The sequence below is a fragment of the Vidua chalybeata genome, chromosome 8 (genome assembly GCF_026979565.1).
Source record: "Vidua chalybeata isolate OUT-0048 chromosome 8, bVidCha1 merged haplotype, whole genome shotgun sequence".
Classification (NCBI taxonomy): Eukaryota; Metazoa; Chordata; class Aves; order Passeriformes; family Viduidae; genus Vidua; species Vidua chalybeata.
In genome coordinates, this window is record NC_071537.1 from 34709989 (window position 1) to 34729016 (window position 19028).

Below are 19028 nucleotides of genomic sequence, written 5' to 3' on the forward strand. Positions count from 1 at the left end.
CTGCTCTCTCAAGTTTGAGACTGAAATGTTGGAAATTCTTTTTACTAACTTTGGTACGTCTGTTCCCCCCTTAGTAAATGAGCTCCTATTGTCAACTGTGTTTCTCTGAAACTGTAAAGCCATCAGTGTCTAACAGTGCAGTTCAAGAGCGGGTGACGGGACTTGGCAACAGAACCTCCTTGTGGGAGGACGCAAGAACGGCATAAAATTCACTGCATTCCATGTGCATTTCACACTGCTGAAGTTAAAAAATGAGATGAGAAAGCCAGTTGTAAATACAAATGGAAGAGAGGAAAATGTGATACTTGGATGGGATTTCAAAAGGAGAAAGAAAATCTATTCAAATAAATAAAAGAGGAAAGCATAATTTTGTTGATCTTTCCTAACCAGTGAAGAGCACTTGGCTGTTGTCGGTGTGATGCTGAGCACTGTCTCTGAGGGGTGCTCACTGCCTGCAGTTGGTGGCGTTGTTGCAGTCTCTGTACAGACACAGCCTGGCACGAGCTGTCAGCTGATTGCCAGCAGGCTCACAATTCACTTGTTTTTAAAGGCATTTTCATGTAACTTTTGGATATTTTTTGTGCTGGATAAAGGGTGTGAATCCTTTAACTTTTTAAAAAATTACCTGTGGCCGGAGAGTGTTTTTTACATTTCCCTGTGCATGAGCAGATTTTTGTAGGCACATGTAAATAACAGTCATTTGACACAGCAGTAACTGTCAGTAGCTGATCAGCTGATGGTAGAGCAACATTTACTTTGGGAGTCATCTTATCTGGGTGTGTTGAACAGAGTCTTGGAAATATCTGCCTGACAGTAATTGTGCAGTTATGATAGATCCTGGCTTTGGTTCTTTGAATAGCTTTTTTGTTTGGTTGTCTAAAAGAATTGAAATACTTTGAATGCTGCTATCTGTCTGAATTCCTATTTGTGCCACTAAAAGGACATTTTTTGCGTTTCGTTGTTTGTGACAGATGTAATTATGGAATAATATCCAGTTGATGGGAATTAAAATAAAAATAGATTAAATTGCATCAGATTGTCATGCTGTCTACTGCAATTTAAGAAAGTTTCAACATCGTGTTGTTGGAGCTGTCATTTTCTGCTGTTTGTACTTGTAGCTCCTGTCTGTCTAGCCTGCATCTCATGGCTCTGTTTTAGGATTATGATTTTATGTGTTCATCTGGCCATCCCAGCTTATGTCACACTCATTTCTAAGGGCTTGGTTGTATTCAGGCTCTCTGACTCATGTTTGCTCACAGAATTGCAGAATGTTGAGGGGTGGAAGGGACCTCTGAGGGTTGTCTGGTCCAATGCCCCACGTCAGGCAGGGCCAGCAGTCTGCCCAGGATCATATCCAGTCAGGATATCTCCCAGGATGGAGACTCCACAGCCTTCCTGGTTGGCCTGTGCCACTGCTGAGTCACTCTCACAGTGAAAAAACATTTTCTGATGCTTACATGGAATCTCCTGTGTGTCAGTTTGTGCCCATTGCTTCTCCTCCTGTTGCTGGGCACCACTGAGAGCAGTCTGGCTCCATCTGCTTTTCACCTCCCTTCAGGTATTTATGGTGTTTGCCACTATTGTCCATATTGTTGAATTTCATTTACCAAACTTCACATTGGAGAGCAGTATATTGTTGTCTACTGGCAGTTACTGGCTCCGTGGCACAGATTTCACTTTATGTCAGTCAGATGTTTGAGTGTATGTGGTTTTCATTCCATTAACTTACATTTGTAATGAGAGGAGCAATATTTGATTCCCTTCTATGACCAGCAATTATTTAATAGCAATGACACCAAAGTACACAGTGATATAACAAGTAGTGACTAGAAAAGTTTAACAAAGCTGCTGGCTTTGTTGTGTACAGTTAAGAGTAATAGTGTGAAGGCCAAGGGAATTATTTCAGAATTAAATGATGCTGTAGAAGAGGAAGGGAACATAATGGAAGATGTGGAACAGAACCTGCATTATCTGTAATAATTTACCTTCATTTCAAGGCATTAGGGCAAGAAAGAGATACCAGATTTATTGGCAGTACTTGTGACTCGCGAAATAACCGCGGGAACTTCGGTGACTTCCTTTCCTCTGGGTGTTATGATGCAGCCTAAGGAAATGTGTCTCCTTTTGCAGGTCAGGCCCTGCAGGTGTCAGCAGAGGCGTTCACCAGTGATCCCTGCTCCCTGCCCAGGAGGCAGGCTGTTGTCCCAGCCGCTCGCTCCCTGCTGGCCGCTGTCACCAGGCTCCTGGTTCTGGCCGACATGGTGGACGTGGCCTATCTGCTGCAGCACCTGACTGTGGTGAGTAATGCTCTGCTCACCCCAGGCTCCTGTTAGCCACAGCTGGGTCTGCTCAGGGCTCTGCAGGCACGGAAAACTCTGTCTGTACTTGTGCCGTGCAGGTCTCGTGCACGTAGCACCTGGGCAGCTGGGACAAGTGTAGATTCTAGATGAGATCTGTAAATGGACCAAAAAAACTCATCTACTTGCAGTTCAGCGTATTTGATCTTTTTTTGGTTCATTTTTTTCCCAGTAATATTTTCAGTAATTTATAAGAGAGTGATAAAACCACAAATTTCTGTTGACTTCCTAATGTTTCAGGGCAGAGGTGAATAATCAGTGCCATCTCTCATAATGCCTCATGCCACCAGAGAGCACAGTGACTTAGAAGACCATGTTGAAGCAAGTTCAGTTTGGTGAGGATGAGAGAATGAAAATTTGGCTCCAAATCAGAGTAGGAAAACTATTTCATAATAAAACAATGTTGTGTGGGTTTCAATACTGGGCTTGAAAAATCTGCCACTGACAACTGCTGGAGATGCACCACAGGCTAAATTAACACTGACTCACAGAAGCTTCTGTGTTGTTCTGTATGTTTAAATTTGTCTGCTGTAATAGGAATGGCTTGTGGCTTTTGTACTGTTAATGGAAAATGTTCTTAAATTATTATATTTTTCATGGTAATCTGCTACATTTTTAATATTTATTTTCATAATCCTAGATGCTCTCTTCTGAGATGTATAGAGTATGTTTTACATGAGAGAGCTAAAATAAGATGGTTTTCCTTACTAGAGTTTCAGTATTTCTAAACGGCTGTCTAATTCACTTCATGTTTTCCATCTGAAAATGAAAACAAAAAATAACTGAAAATGGTGAAAGAATGCAGAGTATCATTCAGGAACAACTCCAGCACTGCAGAGTGCCATTAAATTTTCATCTTCTTCCATATTTCCTCTTAATAGGAGGGGGAACTGAATTTGTAAATGAACCCTTAGAATAAATTAGTGTGGTAAATACTCTCAGTAGTGCCTGTGCAAAAAGACTCACCCTACTTGTTAGAGGAGAGTGTGTTACATTTTGCATATCTATTTAGTCTCTGCTCTGGCTGCTGAACTTGCCAACAGTGGTATTAGCTGTAATGGTGTCTTTTATGTTGACATCTAATTAGGAAATTGACTTAATGTAATTTCAATAGATGCTATTGAACATCCCTCAGGTTCTAACAACTTCTGGTCACAGCTAACTGAGCCAGATTTAAAGGCAATTAAATATTTTAATGAATTTCAACATGGCTCTATTCTAAATGTTTAACTGTAATCATTATACTTTAAAACTCCCTTAGGAATTCAGTTTTTCTTCAACATGGACTTGCTCCCACAGAAAGACGTTGTATTCACACAGTGTCAAAGTAGACCTTGTCTTTGCTGTAGCCACTCTAATATTCTTGCATTTTGCAAGTTCATATGCCTTGGAAATCAAGTCCTGTTTTTAGGAGTGTTTAGATGTTTTTCTTTGCACTTGTTCTAAAACCTTAATACTTCTACCATATTACCCTGTTCTTCAGACATGGGTGTTACAGCTATTATCATTTAAGAGATGGGAAATTTCATTGCTCTTTATTTCCATGTCTCTGAGCACTGTAATTTTTATGGGGTGGAATGAAGACATTAGAAAGGACTAAGACAAAATTGATTTGAAAAAAAAAAAAGTAATAGTAAGTAATAGTAGAATGAAAGACATAAAAATTCTAATCAAGGACCTTTTCTTTATTTGCATGTATAAAACTAAAGTTGGTTCAGCATCATCAAAGAACTCTGTACAGTATTAGTGAGATCTTGCTCAGTATGAAAGTATTTAATGGGGAATTACCTATTTAAGAATCTAATATTTTTCAAACCCATTTATCAAAGAGTGCTGAACGTTTTTAGCCTTGGTCACTCACTAAAATTAGTTAATTCCAACACTGATGTTTAAAATGATACCTTTTTCTACTGACAGAATACAGTCTGGATCATCAAACTTTAATTTTCTCAGTAACCTGGGAATAAAAATAGAAAGAAAACAAAGACAGTGTGACTGGCTGGCATAGAAATCCTCATCTACTGTTACCTGTCGCATCTTCCTGTTGATGTATATCTAGGAATAAAGGATAAACCTCAGCTGTCTCCTTCCAGTTTATGTAGTCTCTAACAATATTGTTTTCTGTGCATTTTGCTTAGTCTTAGGACTGTTTTTGAATTCTGTGTCATAAAGTCTTCATATTAAACAGTGTGTAATGCTGAAAATACTGAATATTTTTTGTCACAAAAATACTGAAATGTGACTTTTCAAAACTAGAAATAACAGGTGAATTTGAAAGGATTTGATAATCCTGGAAGGAATTTCAAACCAAATGTTCAAAAATCTAGCTTTGTCAAGAGGAAATTAGCTTTTTTAGAAGTTTTGCTAATAAAGTGGAGAGAATTTTGGCTGCTTAATGAATTTATCAGATTTTCACCAGGCAAAGGGTGAATAAACGTGTGTGTAAATAATGCTTACTAGATGACAGTACAAACTCTCAGTGACTGGTCACATTCTGGCACAGAACACTTCTGGCCACTTGTGGAACTCACAGTCCTAAAAGACTCTGAGGGTGCAGTGCAAACAGGAAGATCCTTCTAGAGTTCACTGGAAAAATCAAGTACATCACACCAAAAAGAAAGGTTTTCCTTCTTTAAACAACTTTTTTTTTTTTTTAAACAGAGAAGAGTTTAAATAAATATCTATTCGTGTCTGAGTTTCCATGCTTAACGAGTTTGAAGTCTCTAAAGAAACAACAGAGTTCTGAAAAATGTGGTCAGACAAAGGGCTGTCTTCTGTCTTGCACTCTGAATCAGAGCTGTGTTAGCAGCTCATCCATTATGGTTAGTAATGCTCGATATTATTTAATTAAGTGAATTAACAGACTAATGGTATTGCTTAAATTTATTGATCAGAAGAGAACAGCAGGAAAGTAACAAGTTTGGAGAATTTCATTCAAAGAGCATTGGCAGTCTGTCTTTTTCTAATCGGTTTCAGATCATGCTGAGCCAACATGTTTTATCTGCGTTTTTCCTCTTCATGTCATGCTTGTAGATTTACTGTGCAAGTCTTCATATTTTTCATGAATGCTTCAGCATGATCTTTACAAATGCTTGCTTACAGTTATTTGAAACTCCTACCAGGGAAAAAAAAAAGAGAATGACTAGAGATGAGAAGCAACTTGTGAAGTTGGGCCCTGTGAGCGTAGTGCTGTCTGTTCTTCCCTTTCCTGCAGAGTATTCATCAGCATTAAGAATGTTCTGAGCAAGAACTTGGTAGGGTTACATAGAACAAAAGAGGAAAGTCATCTTGGGCTGCCCTGTGCTTCAGGTTTAGGGGCTTGGTTCAGCTCCCAGAACTGTGCTTAATTGATCCAGATCCCTGTGGGGAGCCTTCCTACCCTCCAGTAGATCACTTCGGCACGTGGACTTGTGCGAGTCTTAGATGGTGTAGCCAGTCACTAAACATTTCATTTTGGACTGGGGGGGATTTGTTCTGCTCCCCATCCCCGTGCTCAGCTTCAGGGGATTGGGTACCTGGAAAACAACTGGTCCTGCTGCTAAAGGCTGAGACAGAGAAGTACCTCTTTGCCACTCTGCTTTCCCCTCCATCCAGTAAAGGATGGAGATTGTCCTTAGCCCTCCATTTATTCCTGATGTGTTTATAGAAACCTTGTTTTGTACAGCAGTAGCCAGATTAAATTCTAACTTCTTGCCACTTTCTTTTGTTGGGCATGGGTCACTGCCATGGCAGGGGAACTTCTGGGGCACAGGGAGTATTAAGAAGGTGACAGGAGTCTTTGAGAGAAGATCTGGTTTCTCCTTTGGTTCACACTCCTATTTATTTTCTCATCAAACAGATATTCCTGCTACCAGTCAGAGGTTTGTCTGTGGTACGTGGGAAGCAGTTCTTTGGAATCAGGCCTGCAGTATTTATCATCATACTCTGCAAGTTCTGTGGCACTCTGTGATGTGCAGTAAATAACAGAGGAAAAGCAGCTTCCAAAGAATTGCTTTTAGGAGCTGGCTTTTTCAAACTGAGCATCCTTTTGAGTGCAACAGGAATCTGGATCTGCTTCTGTGCTTGGTATAGGAGCTTCTTAACTGCTCCTTTGTATCTTGTAAAAGTAAATAATTGTCAAGCTGTGGGATGATAAATTCTGACTGGAATGTTAAGTTGTAAACATAAAGCTTGGGGAGATCTGTAACATAAAGGTGGTTTGTAGCAGAGGATAATACAATGCTTGAAGTCATCAGAAGTACAGGTGAGTGTGAGAAGTCCACATTGTGTCTGGTGATGAAGTTGGAAGGTGGGATATTAGAAAAGCAGAGGCCTGTTTGAAGCAATTGTTTGGACTGTGCAGATGCCTGCATGCTGCAGTCAGTGACCAGTGCTCCATTGCAGTCAACTCTGTTTGAACCTGTCAGGGAAAGAACATGGCTGAAGGCTTCCCTGGGGAGTGTCTGTTCCTGTCTTTGGCCTCTGCAGCAGCCTGCATTCACCACTGAAGTGCTGTGCTTATAAGAGAATAACATGGAAGTGATGTTCTGAAATTTCCTTCTCTAGAGTGCTGATACGAGAAGGCACATTCTGGGCCAGGAAAATAATCTTGGGAAATGATCTTCTCCTGAGACGTTATTTATTGGCAGTGTAGTAACAAAGTTGGTGTAATGTAGAATGGCTTGTCTGATCAACAGTTCTGCATGAACAATGATGCAGAGATCATTCTGATCTAGAGAAATGTATTTTATAACTCATTTGTGCTTTGAGAGGCAGAAATGAGGAAATGCATGCAAAACAAACAATATCTGCTTTATCATCAGAGTGTATGTTGAAAGACCTTCTTAAAATGACAGCAAAATCATCTGATATTTTCTGAGTGGAAAAAGCTGTGAACTGCTTTCCGTAAACATCTCCAAAGGAGGCACATTGCCCATTCCATTACAGCAAAATAGGAGAAGAGCAGCTTTTTTCTCATAAGTATGTGTGTTCAGTAATTGGAATTTAAGAGAGGTTGTGAATGGCTTTTTTCCAACCATATCTCTGGGTAATTTAAATAATACATTTAGTTACAATTTAGTCTTGTAAAGAACCAGTACCTTATCGAAACAGGAAGGTATATTTTTTCAATGGACAGCTTTCTTATGTCAAAATAGGAGTAAAATTTGCTTCTTGTCCTTAATTCAGTTCATATTAATCCATATGAAAATAAAGAGAAATATTTTACCAATGGAGAAAATAGTTCAGTGTTACTGTGCTGCCCTGTGCAGTGGAAGATGATAATACTGATACTCTGAAATACAAATACTCTGACTTGTGCAGCTCAGGACAAACAAAAAAGAGCCATTTCTCCTAATTTGTGAATAACAGAGCTGCTTTTTGCAGCCCTGGCCCTAAATCTCAACCAGCTGTGTCGAAGGAAACTACGTAAAGGAAGCGCAGCAGGCCCTTTGATTACATCCTCTTTATAAAGCTAGACTCCTGGGCAAGTGACATGAAAGGAGTGTGCAGAGCGTCATGCACAGACTGGAGAAGCTGGATCGGCTGCCCCCATCCCTCTTCCTCTCTGTATGGAGATTGGAACATGGTTACCAGGAATATGGCTTTGCACTCTGTATTCAGTGATACTGCTTCCCACATTTCTGAATTATGAGCAGTGAAGCACTTTGCACTGCATGTTTATAATCTCATAATTCTGTGTCCTAGCCTCCTGCTTAGCTGGTAAGCCATTAATTTTCATGGCTCATATTGAAGATGAAATGTAGTAAATGTTGGCTTAAGCAGTATCAAATTTTTTAGTATGATTAGTTAGTTTAATATGATTTCATTTTGAAATGTGCAGCCACTCTGTCTCAGCCTGTTTGATCTCATTGCCTCATTTTCGTTACATATGACAGCAGAGCAGAAGTTCCAAGGCTCCTGAATGTAGGTAGAAGGGTAGTGGAGAAAACCCTCAAAAATGCTATGTCAGGAGCTCATAAAGACAGCAGAGGATTCTCAGCTGTTAATCCGCTTTACTGCAGGAGAAACTTCAGTCAGAGCTCACCTCTCATCTTTGACATTGCAGTGTGTAAGATGTGAGAAGACCATAGGACTTTCAGTACTGATGCTTACAGTCACACTTACTAATCGGATGAACCATGGTCAGTATCTGAGAGGAGGCTGCAGGACTCCACCTTACCCTAATCAGGAACATTGTACTTCCAAGGAGGCTGTGTTGTAGCACTCTTCTGACCCGTCCACATTTGTCATCCTCATCACTTGCAGATCCTGATGGTATTTGTTGCTTTGTGGTACCTAAAATGGGACAGTGGGAGTTGCTTCACTTAGTTGAAGCATTCACTGTGTGTTGGTTTCCAGTCAAATGAGCACAGAGCCTTCATTCTGCCATGTACTGATGGTGCCTGCTCGGGACACTGGGGCTGCTGTGTTTTCCACCCTGCCTTATAGGACCAGGGTGCTGGGCTCTGGTTCTGCATTTGGTAGGTTTGGGGTTTCCTGTAATGGAATGCTGTGATATTAATGACTATAAAGTCATGCTCTTCTCTTTAAGGTATGAAGTTGTCTATGTGTGGTAACTTGACAAACAGAAGCAGCTCTGATAGAATCACAGAGGTATGATTTTACCGTGGAGGGAAGGTGAGTCCAGGTAGCTACCTAGTAGTGCCACCAAGTGCAAAAGTAGTAAAGGAATGCTACTTCTCAGCTTCCAGAAACTGTTCAAAGCACTTTGAAAACATAACTGGCAGAAAAGAGCTTCTGTGAATCTCTTATGATTATTTATATTTGGTTATTGGTAAGAGAAGAAAAAAAGTCAGGAATTCTGATATTTCTTTTCACCTCTAGACAGGAGAGATGAGAGAGGTTTTTTTACCACTCACTCCAAAATGCTGGCTCACACTGATAGAAATATGACGTGGAAAGATCCAGATGTAGTTTTAAGTTTAACATATGTGCTGATAAGCTTTGTTATGTCCAAGGCACAATTTTCTGATTTCCTGCTGATGACAGTGGAAAGAGCAGATCTATGTTTTCTTAAAATTGTTTGGTTGATTTTTTATTTACTTGTGAATTAAATTTTTAAAAAGTGTTTCTCCCTTACATCTAAAGACAGATGTGAATGTTCTGGCAGTTACTCATCAATTTTATTGAATCATGTTGTCCTTACAGTTATACATTTGATTTGTATTTGATCGTGCTCTCATGCTGCGTCTTATATCTCTTTCAAGAGAGCCAAATGTATTATTAATGTTTAGGTTGCTGCAGGACATAAGGAAGTGAGTGATCTTGCTAGCAGAGCTCCTGTTAATGAAGAATTGAAGCTGTGGGATTAAGTACATCCTTAAAAGGATGATGATGATTCTACAACTGCATTGTAGTCTAACATGTTGATGATTATCTGAAAAAAAAAAAAAAGACACCTCAAGAAAAGACTGTACCTTATGTTTATTCAGTGAGTTTGGAAATCATTGGAGACCTTTTCCCTGTATTATTCAATCCCACAACAGAATGCAACAGCTTTGGGCTAAGTTCTGGAGAAATATGTCATGGTTTGAAGCAGAAGGTGCATGATGAACTTGCCAGAGACATTATGAGCAGCTTCTTACAGACTTGAAAAAAAGCAAGGACTATGGAGTTCTTTTGGTCACCTTAAACTGAACTCGGGTCTTGTTTGCAAATGTTGCAATTAAGTTGCTTCCAGCTAAGGGGTTAGCCAGGAGTGGGAATTGATGAAAGCAAACATTCCAAATGCAAGGCTTTCACATCAGCTCTGGAGCAGAGGTAAAATCTGAAAACAACAAATCATACAAAAATTGGAAGATAATGAAGTCAAACAGAAAAGAATAGAGGGTATTGCAGTTTTGTGTTAGCACGTGTGTTCTGTCAGCCGTGTTGGTACAGAATTCAGGAACATATACTTTGGGTGAGAAAGTTTTGTTTTATTTTTTTGGTAGCAAACAATTTAAATGCAGCTAGAAAGTCTCCAGTTAACCTCTAGTAGTGCTGAATGAGGTAGAGTAAGATAAATTACAAAGAGATGAAAACACTGCCTTAACTTGCCTTTTGGTTATGAGAGCAGCGAGACTGAAATAAAGGCTGCAGAGTGGCAAACAGGATGTGCTGAAGGTTCCAGGCAAGTTGTTGTAAATTGTCAGTGGAAATCCACTGCAGCTTCTTATTATCCCCAGGGAGAAGTACCTGGGGGCTGTTCAGCATCAGGTGCAGCTTGGGCTTGAGCTGGGTCACCTGCTCAGGAGTGAGGGGCTCTGGAGCGCTCCACATCCATGAGCAGCATGGGCTGTCAGTTGTGTTGTCAGTTTCTTAAAGAGGGACAGAAGATGAGTGGAGGTTTGGCTTTGTTTTCTTTTGGTTTTTTTTTTTTTTCCTTCTGCTCCTGTGCTTCATTATTCCAATTCAGTGGCTGTAGTTTAAGCAAATGTATAGAGAAATGTGGGCTGTAGTTAGTACAGAAGTGCTTGGTTTTCCAGAACTGACTGCAAAGCAGTCCATTGCCTCATCCCCTGGGCACTGGTACCACGGGTGAGCTTCACCTGCAGGCCCTGGAACTGCAGTGGGCTCAGGCAATATTTTGGAAGGATTTACAAGTGTGTAGTTCTTCTTGATTATGTCAGTGTAAATGTATGTTTATAGACTTGCTTCCGATGGTAATCACAGTGATAACAAAATATTACTGAGCTACCTGCAGCTTTGCAGCTGTCACATGCTCATGAGGTGAAGAAGGGTATTTACAGCTGGGAAAACAGCAAGTCAGAGGAGAAGGCTCTTGATTTCCTGAAGGTAACAAGGGAGCTGGGCCTCCAGTTCTCCTCGGACACAAGTCTTAACCTTTCTGTTACAGTTCCTACAGCTGGGCTGGTGTTTTGCATCTCTGAAAAATACCAGTCCTATTTTTAATAACAGAGTATGCATGAAAGAAATTTTAAATTTAAAAGTAAGGTCCATAGTGAAGCGTAATAGGAGTTGTCACAGTTTTCATGCAGAATGTGGGCACATTGCCCAAGGTGATTATCCAGTCTTAAATTACTCTTAAGTAAATTAACTTGATAAGAAGCACCCTGTGATTTCTAAGTTCTGCTGTTGTGCTTGATAGAATGAGTTCGTGGCCTGTATAAAGTTGTGTACACTTTTCTTAGTTGAAAAGAAAGTATTTAAATCTGTGTGAATTTATTACTTCCTGGAATTTGGCATAGAAAAAGAACTCACCTTTAAAGATTGATTGCTTGTGTTTGGTCTGACCTATGAAGTTAGAGGACTTCATTTAACTGAGATGAGCATATGTACAGTGCTTTGAATTCTGTGATTGGTTTCAAAACAGAACTGTAGGAATATGTGGAAGGTTAGAGGTGACAAACCTCAATCACCTTAGTATTTAGTGGAAAATAATTGTAATACAGAATGAAACACAGCAATTCTATGAATGATAATTTTTTGTTGGCTTTGTTTTTTTATTTTTCCTCACAGTTTCAAAAAACATTTGAATCTTTAAGAAATGTATCCAGTAAATCTGATCTACAAAAAACCTACCAAAAGTTTCAAAAAGATCTGGAAAATCTTGATTACTTGGCATACAAACGTCAGCAGGTAAGACCATGGAAGCTTGTAAGAAGACAGAATGCTGGGCATAAACAGGGTGGGTGGTAAAACTGCTGTGTTTGATGGAGTTGCTGTTCTGTCAGTTGGCTTTTTGTGCTTTGTGCAGTGTCAGGTAAGGCAGTGAGGGCAGGGCAAGTCTACCTAATGCATATGATGCTGGACTGCTGGGTTTTGGTTTTCAGCAGAGAGAAGCACAGGCAAAACAAGTAAGTGAGACTTAGCAGACATTAAAAGTTGCATTAACATGTAATTTTCTAAATGGAAGTGTATAGAAGTACTATTTGCAGTCTTTTACTTGAAAAATTAACCAAATTCACCTAAGTTAGTGGAATCCAATACTTTGTATGCATGCAAACCACTAATTTTTTCACCTTTAGAAATGAATTTGTGAGGTTAGTATGCTTCCAACTTTGAAGTGCACATGGTCTTTGACTTGTGTTTGCAAGATTGAAGTTGAATTGTTAACACATGTTTAATGTTGGATATTCTGTCACTTATACATATCTTATGTGAAAATATCTCTTTATGGGTATTCACTAATTTTCTGCTCTTGATGATAAAATAAGACTTTACCTCTTCCACAGCATGAGAGTAAATAAAAGCTGTAACATTTCTATGTGGGGTTGTTGTGGTTTGTGTTTTCCTGAATGCTGTCACTTGGTGTCAGTGTTGCCAAACAGTTAATGGGCTTGGGGTGGATCACTCGCAGCTCTCTAGGTCAGGAAATTGATTAATTACCTGTGTCTCAGTTAATGTGCATTGTTTGTCTGAGCAGTAGTTACGTGGTTATGGTGAGGAGTGTTTTACCTGCTTGTTGATACCGAGATTTTAATTTCAGTAGAACTTGCTGGAGAACCTGCAGTGAGGGATTTGAGTAGTGCATGCATGTATGTATTTAGTGTAGAAGATGCTTTGAATTTTGTCCAGCTTTAAAAAGAAAGCAATCTTTTTGTGAAAAGATTGAGAATTGGTTGGATTACTGTGCAAAAATCACTGACCTGATTTGACACTGAAGCTGTTGAGAATTTGGGACATGTTTACGGAGTGTTTAATTGATACTACGTTTAATTGATAACACATTTAATTGATAATAATTTATATGCACTTGTATTAGGTTATGGGTATATTCATAGTCTCTCTGGCAAAATGCCGAGTAACTGCATCTGTTTGGAGACAAACATTTGTATATGGTCTGAGTGTGAATCTATTGGTGGTAAAATAAGTGGTTTATATGCTGAAAGCAGTGAATGTTGCTTTTGAAAGAAATACAGTTATCTGCTTCTGTACCTTTTTTTTCAGACATGAGCCATGAAGTGCAATATAGCAATGTACTTCTTACTAGGGGAAGTTTACAGGACAGATGGGAAATCAAAGCTGGGCTTTTTAAAGGGTGTTCAAAATGTCCCACATCGACTGTGATTAATAAATATAGACCAAACATCTATAAATGGCAAACTTATTTGGGGTGATGGTTGGGCATCACCCACTAGAGAAATTCCTTTGGGTTGAGAATATCTCTTTATAGCCAAGCTGCCATTTTGAAATGGCCCAGGAGTTGCCTTCATCTGAGAAATGTAGATTTTCTTTCTTGTCCAGGAGATAGTCTGGCAATTCCTTTGAATTAAAACAAGCTTTTAATTTCCTTGATACTTTCTCATCTCTGAAATTTGACAAAAAAGAATAGCTACATGCCAGTGTGAGTACTAAAATTTATTCTCTTGCTCTGTGATTTCGTGGAATGTTTCCAGTAAAAGCTAAGTAAAGTTTACATTGGTTTGTATCAACCTAAATATTACCACCTTTGCAATATGAATGTTTTCAGGGGAAGTGAGAGGACAAAATGTTAAAGCACTTGGGGCTAAGTTGGGACTTGGTGATAGGTCCCAGCTCTGCTCTTGGGATGCTGTGGTAGGTGCACACTTCCTTTCTCTTATGTGGGTCTTTGTTGCTGTTGAAGGAAGTTGTCCATACAGTGTTCAGCTGCAACGGCACTGTTTAAGGCTGTTTATTATAATTGATAAACTGTAAGGTCATTTAAGGAGAATTGGGCAGTAGCTGCAATAAAAATGGACTTACAGTAAAGTTCAGTGGTATTTAGCACCTGTCAAAGTGAAAAATTGCCACCGTTGCTGCTGTTCTTAGAGCTAACAGTGCCTTTGGGACGCCTGTAGCAGTGCTGGCTGTAATCCAAAGACATTCAGTTTTTGACTAGAAGCCTCCATCAACGTGTCATCTTATAGTTGACAACAGGACTTTAGTATGTGCACGCACACAAAAGCAGTATCCTGTTGTAAAGTATTCTGATTTAAGGTTTGTTTGTTTGATGTTGATTGTATGCCCTCAAGGAAAGTGTGTGTTAAAGGACACACAATTGGGAATGAATGAATCTATGGGAAGTAATTTTGGTTAATCCATTTAAAAAAACATTTTAGGAGTTCTTTCTGATGTTTGTTACATTTAGAACTGTTTTTAAAAGCTGTGTTGGAAACTGAAGGAGATAAGGGCTGTGTCAAAGATACTTACGGGGCACACAGTGATTTACTTCACTCATGGGAAATAGTGCTTCCAGAATGTGGAGCAGAGCCATTCCCCATTCTGTTCCACACAGTCCTTGTTTTCAGTACTGCAGCTGCCTTCATCATCGTACAAGGCAAATTTGCATTTTGAAAGTTTTAATTTTGAATGAAGACTTGCTTCTTCAGTCAGATGGTACTTCTTTTTGTTAAAGTGGATTAAATGCACTTTTATTCTTCACCTTTGATTGTTTGCTTTGGTGGGAGAGAATCAGAAGAGTGAAAGTGAGAACTTGTGGGTTGATAAAGTCATTTTAACAGATAAAACAAAAGCTGTGCACACAAGGAAAGCAGAACAAGGAACCGATTCCCCACTTCCCATGGCTGGGCAGGTGTTCATCCATCCCCAGGAGAGCAGGGCCCCATCACATGTGACAGTGGCTGGGGAAGACAAGCTCCATCATCCTGAATGTCCTCCTTCCTCCTTCTCCTCCCCCAGCTCTGTGTGCTGAGCATGGCCCCACACGGGCTGGGATATCCCTTGGGATGTCACTTGGGATCAGCTGGCCTGGCTGTGTCCCCTCCCAGCCCCTCACTGGTGGGGTTGGGTGAGGCCAGAGGAGGCCTTGGCTCTGTGTGAGCTCTGCCCAAAACATCCCAGTGCTACCAGCACTGCTTCCAGCACAGATCCCAAGCACAGCTACTGTGGGAGAAACCTTAACTCTACCCCAGCAAAAACCAGCACAGTGTGAGATTTGTTCACCAAAGTGCTCCACTCCAGCAGCTGGAGACAAGTTTTTGAAAGAGATTATCACTTATCAACTGGCAGGTTTATTTGTGGCAAACCCCTTAAAAGTATGCTGAAAATTGGAGGGAGTTCAGGGTGAATTATTTGTTGTCAAGAAAACAAGCATGATGATAGAAAGCTGCATAACTGAGCTCCTTAAGTTACCTGGAAAAGGTTATGGTTTAGAAGTGTCAGGAATAGAGGTACTTAACTAAACCTTTATTTTAGTGCACAGAAATATGAGAAGAGCCAATGGATGGAAGTCAGACACGTTCAAACCAGAAAGCAAATGGTTTGTTCAAAGTGCAGTTTTGTTTTTTCCCTTGAGACACTGCTGCCTAACAGAATACTGCAGTTGTCATAAAATCAGTTATCACTGCTTCATTAAGAACCATTCTCCTTAGACTTTGACCCCATTTACAACCCCCAAATTCTGGTTTTATCCCACATTAGCATAAACATATCACCTGTTTTTTTCAGAGTCAAACCAGAAAAAAATATTTTTGATCATTAACTACTGAGAGGACTTAGTTAAGAGGTGCAGTACATTAATCACTGCTTGTAGCCTTTCTGTCCATTATCCATGCCTTTTGAAAAGATGTGAAATAACTAGATGCAAATTAAAGGGCAGGAATTATGGATCTTTCTGTGGCTTGTGCTGTTGAACGAATTTGAATGAGAATTCGCTTTTTTTTCCTTCCAGACTTAAGAATAACAGTACATTTAGTTGTTTGTTGGAGGGTAAAGGCAGAATTATGTCTTCTGAATTGCCATCCTGGATTAACAAATGGGTGAATTTGTTCACTTTTGTATTTACCACTCTACCACTGTCTAATCTTTTAGATTTTAGGGTTGAATGTGTTGAGATTTTGTTTAGGAATTTTCAAAGAAGCCTTGTACTTTACTCCAGAGTAATTTAAGGACATATAGGCACTTGATTTCCATTAGATTCCTGAAAATGCCTTCTTTTATTTTCTACTTTAATATGTAGTCACACAGTATTGATTATAAAATGAGACTATAGGTTATATTTCCAGTATTGTAGCTGCTTATCTCCCCTTGACATAGGAACAACATCTGTCATGTTGTTGTGTAATTAAAATAGTTGATTTATGCATTCATTTTTTAAAAAAAGCAAACAACAAATTAGTCTCAGTAGCTAAGATAGTGAAAAATTGTGACAATTCTGTTCTCAGCCACCTAACTTGTTTTGGTAATTCCATGATTATAGCTCTGTCATTTGGTCCTTGCTTCTGTCTGTCCTGTGTATCTCTGTGGCTTGCTTAATGGGTGAAGAGGTTTTTGCTTTTCCCTGCTCACCTGAAAGTGCTCATATCCCCTGTGCTTATAATTTTTTATATGTATTCACATTTGTAGGGGGAAGAGTTTCATATCAACATTTCCCCAGCCTGTGCCATAGTCTTAGCAGCTCCCTTGTTCAGTTGGATTTGTGTCTGTCCGTTCCAGGCTTGAATGATTTGAATTTTTATCTCTCTGTGTGCAATTTTTCTGTCTTTGCATGGATGCTAAACCTCTGAGGAAAAAAGTCATGCCTCCCCTAACCTTTCAAAGCTCAGACTGTTGCTGTTTCTATGACACTGAATTAATTTTGGCTGTGCCCAAGATGTCATCAATTTGGATAAAAGATTCCAGTCTAGTCTTGTCTCTGATAAATGTAGCTGAAATGTCTTGGGAGCCAAGGATGGATGATGCTTTACATTCAACCAAGAAGTCACCAGGTAATTTAACAACAAACAAACAATGCAAAATTGAGTGTTACAGTGGGAAGGAAATGAGGTCTTCGGCTAGAAATTAAATTACAGAGACAACTAAGTAATATTAAAAGGGCATGACTTAAAAAGCTGGAGAGAATTTTGAGTGCATTCCATGGGGGACTAGGATACACCACTGATTTTGCACATGAACATTTGCTATGGTACCATGGGTGTCTCCTATATGAAATTTGATGTGTTGGGTGGTTTATCTCAGTGGGAGGCAGGGGTTAAGATTAGAACTCTATTCTTCCAGTAGACTGGAAACCAATTTATTTTTTCCTCCTAATGAAATAGAATGATACTTCTGGTGACGTGTTTATGCTAATGTGGGATAAAACCAGAATTTGGGGGTTGTAAATGGGTCAGAGTCTAAGGAGAATGGTTCTTAAAGAAGCAGTGATAACTGATTTTATGACAACTGCAGTATTCTGTTAGGCAGCAGTGTCTCAAGGGAGAAAACAAAACTGCACTTTTATACAGCAGGAGTGAGGTGAGCTTTTTGACTTTCCCCTGAAGTGTTGCCTCATTGGTTGTTTCAAATCATACATTGTGCAGCTGACTGTTCCTGCCTGCATGTGATTACTTGTGCTTATCCTTAATGTGTCCTGTCTGAGAGAAGCACACCTATTTTTGAACATTACTGTGAGTTCAAATCCTGCCCTACAGTGCCCTGATGGTTCCTTGTCCTCCCTACCTCTCAGGAAATCCTTTTTCCTTTTCCCTTTTTCCTTTTTCCTTTTCCTCTTTTTTTTCTTATCCAAGTTATGCTCCATAGTGAGGCAACCAGAACAGACCCCTGTAGAAAATGATTTAATGCATTTCTGTAGTTGCTGGGAATCGTTGGTAACTGTTCTGAAATCTCCATTGATTCCAGAGAAATTTAATCAATTTTTCCCATTTATTTATGTAAAAGTCCTGTGAAGGATGTCAGAATCTAGTCATATTATGAGATACTTGCTACTAATCCTGTGACTACCAACCCAGACTAATTTGGCAAGACTTTATCTGGACAAAACTGGTGTCTGTTACTCATTCCTGGATTTATTTCTAGATGAATAAAATAATGTCTTTCATTACTTGCTGTAATTGTTTTTCCTCAGGAATCTAAGTGTAGCTGACTGAACTAATTGCTTGGTTTCTGTTCTTGAGAAAGGACTGGTCAGATTTGTTTCCTTTCCGTGTCCTGTTGTGATGCAGATCTCCATTCTTCTCTCACAGTGGATGTTGGTAGCAAGGAGTGTTCAGCAGCGTTGTCATCAGCCCCTGAGCTCTCTCTCATCGCTGGATGGTCCATTCAGCCCACTCCATATGGAACACATTGCTGTTTATTTGGCAGATTTTTGTCATGCCTCTCCAAGAGAGACAGCATTAAACTGCAGTGGCTTTCAGAATTTCACATAGTTCCTCCTCCTTTGTTACAATCAAATCTTATAAATGTTATAAAACATAACACTTTGATAGTTGTGCATGAGAAGCAGTATTTCTGTTTGGACGAGGTCTAAGTGCTGCCAGGATTTTGAGGGGATGTGCTGCTTCAACCTTTCTTTGCACTCAAAATCCATCCACACAAACATCCAGAAACTGAAGGAACAAGTAAAGGACATAAAAGTGGAGAACAACCCTGAATGGGTCAATGAACTTTTTGGACAATGGGGATTAACTGGATGGGTTTTGTCTTTGGTTAAGGGGATTTTATGGATTTTTATTGTGATTCTTACTGTGTTACTTATGTTCTCATGCCTTTTACGTTGCTTTAAAAGAGCTGTTGGGGATGCCTTTTTATTAAATACAGAAGGGGGAGTTGTGGAGACAGATGGGTGTGCCAGCCCTCTCCCTTGGAGAAGTATCCCTTGAATGGGCTAGGGTAAGATCTTTTCAAACCCTCCTGGACTGAGAAATTCTCCTTGGTCATGGTGAGTTCCCAGCACGCTTTGGAACCCCACGTAGATTCGTTGGGACCAATTGTTTTTTCCCCTTTGTACCACCCCTGCTTTTCCCCATA

General features: G+C 39.7%; 1 protein-coding gene across 8 annotated transcripts in view; it reads left to right on the forward strand.

Annotated features, from left to right (window-relative positions):
- Positions 1-19028, forward strand: part of CTNNA3 (catenin alpha 3) — a 430920-nt gene that overhangs the window by 19180 nt on the left and 392712 nt on the right. For all 8 annotated transcript variants that reach the window (XM_053948596.1, XM_053948593.1, XM_053948594.1 and 5 more), the window contains 2 exons: positions 2131-2297; positions 11820-11939. In XM_053948596.1, coding sequence (XP_053804571.1) covers positions 2131-2297; positions 11820-11939 — 287 coding nt within the window. The remainder of the gene's footprint in view (positions 1-2130; positions 2298-11819; positions 11940-19028) is intronic.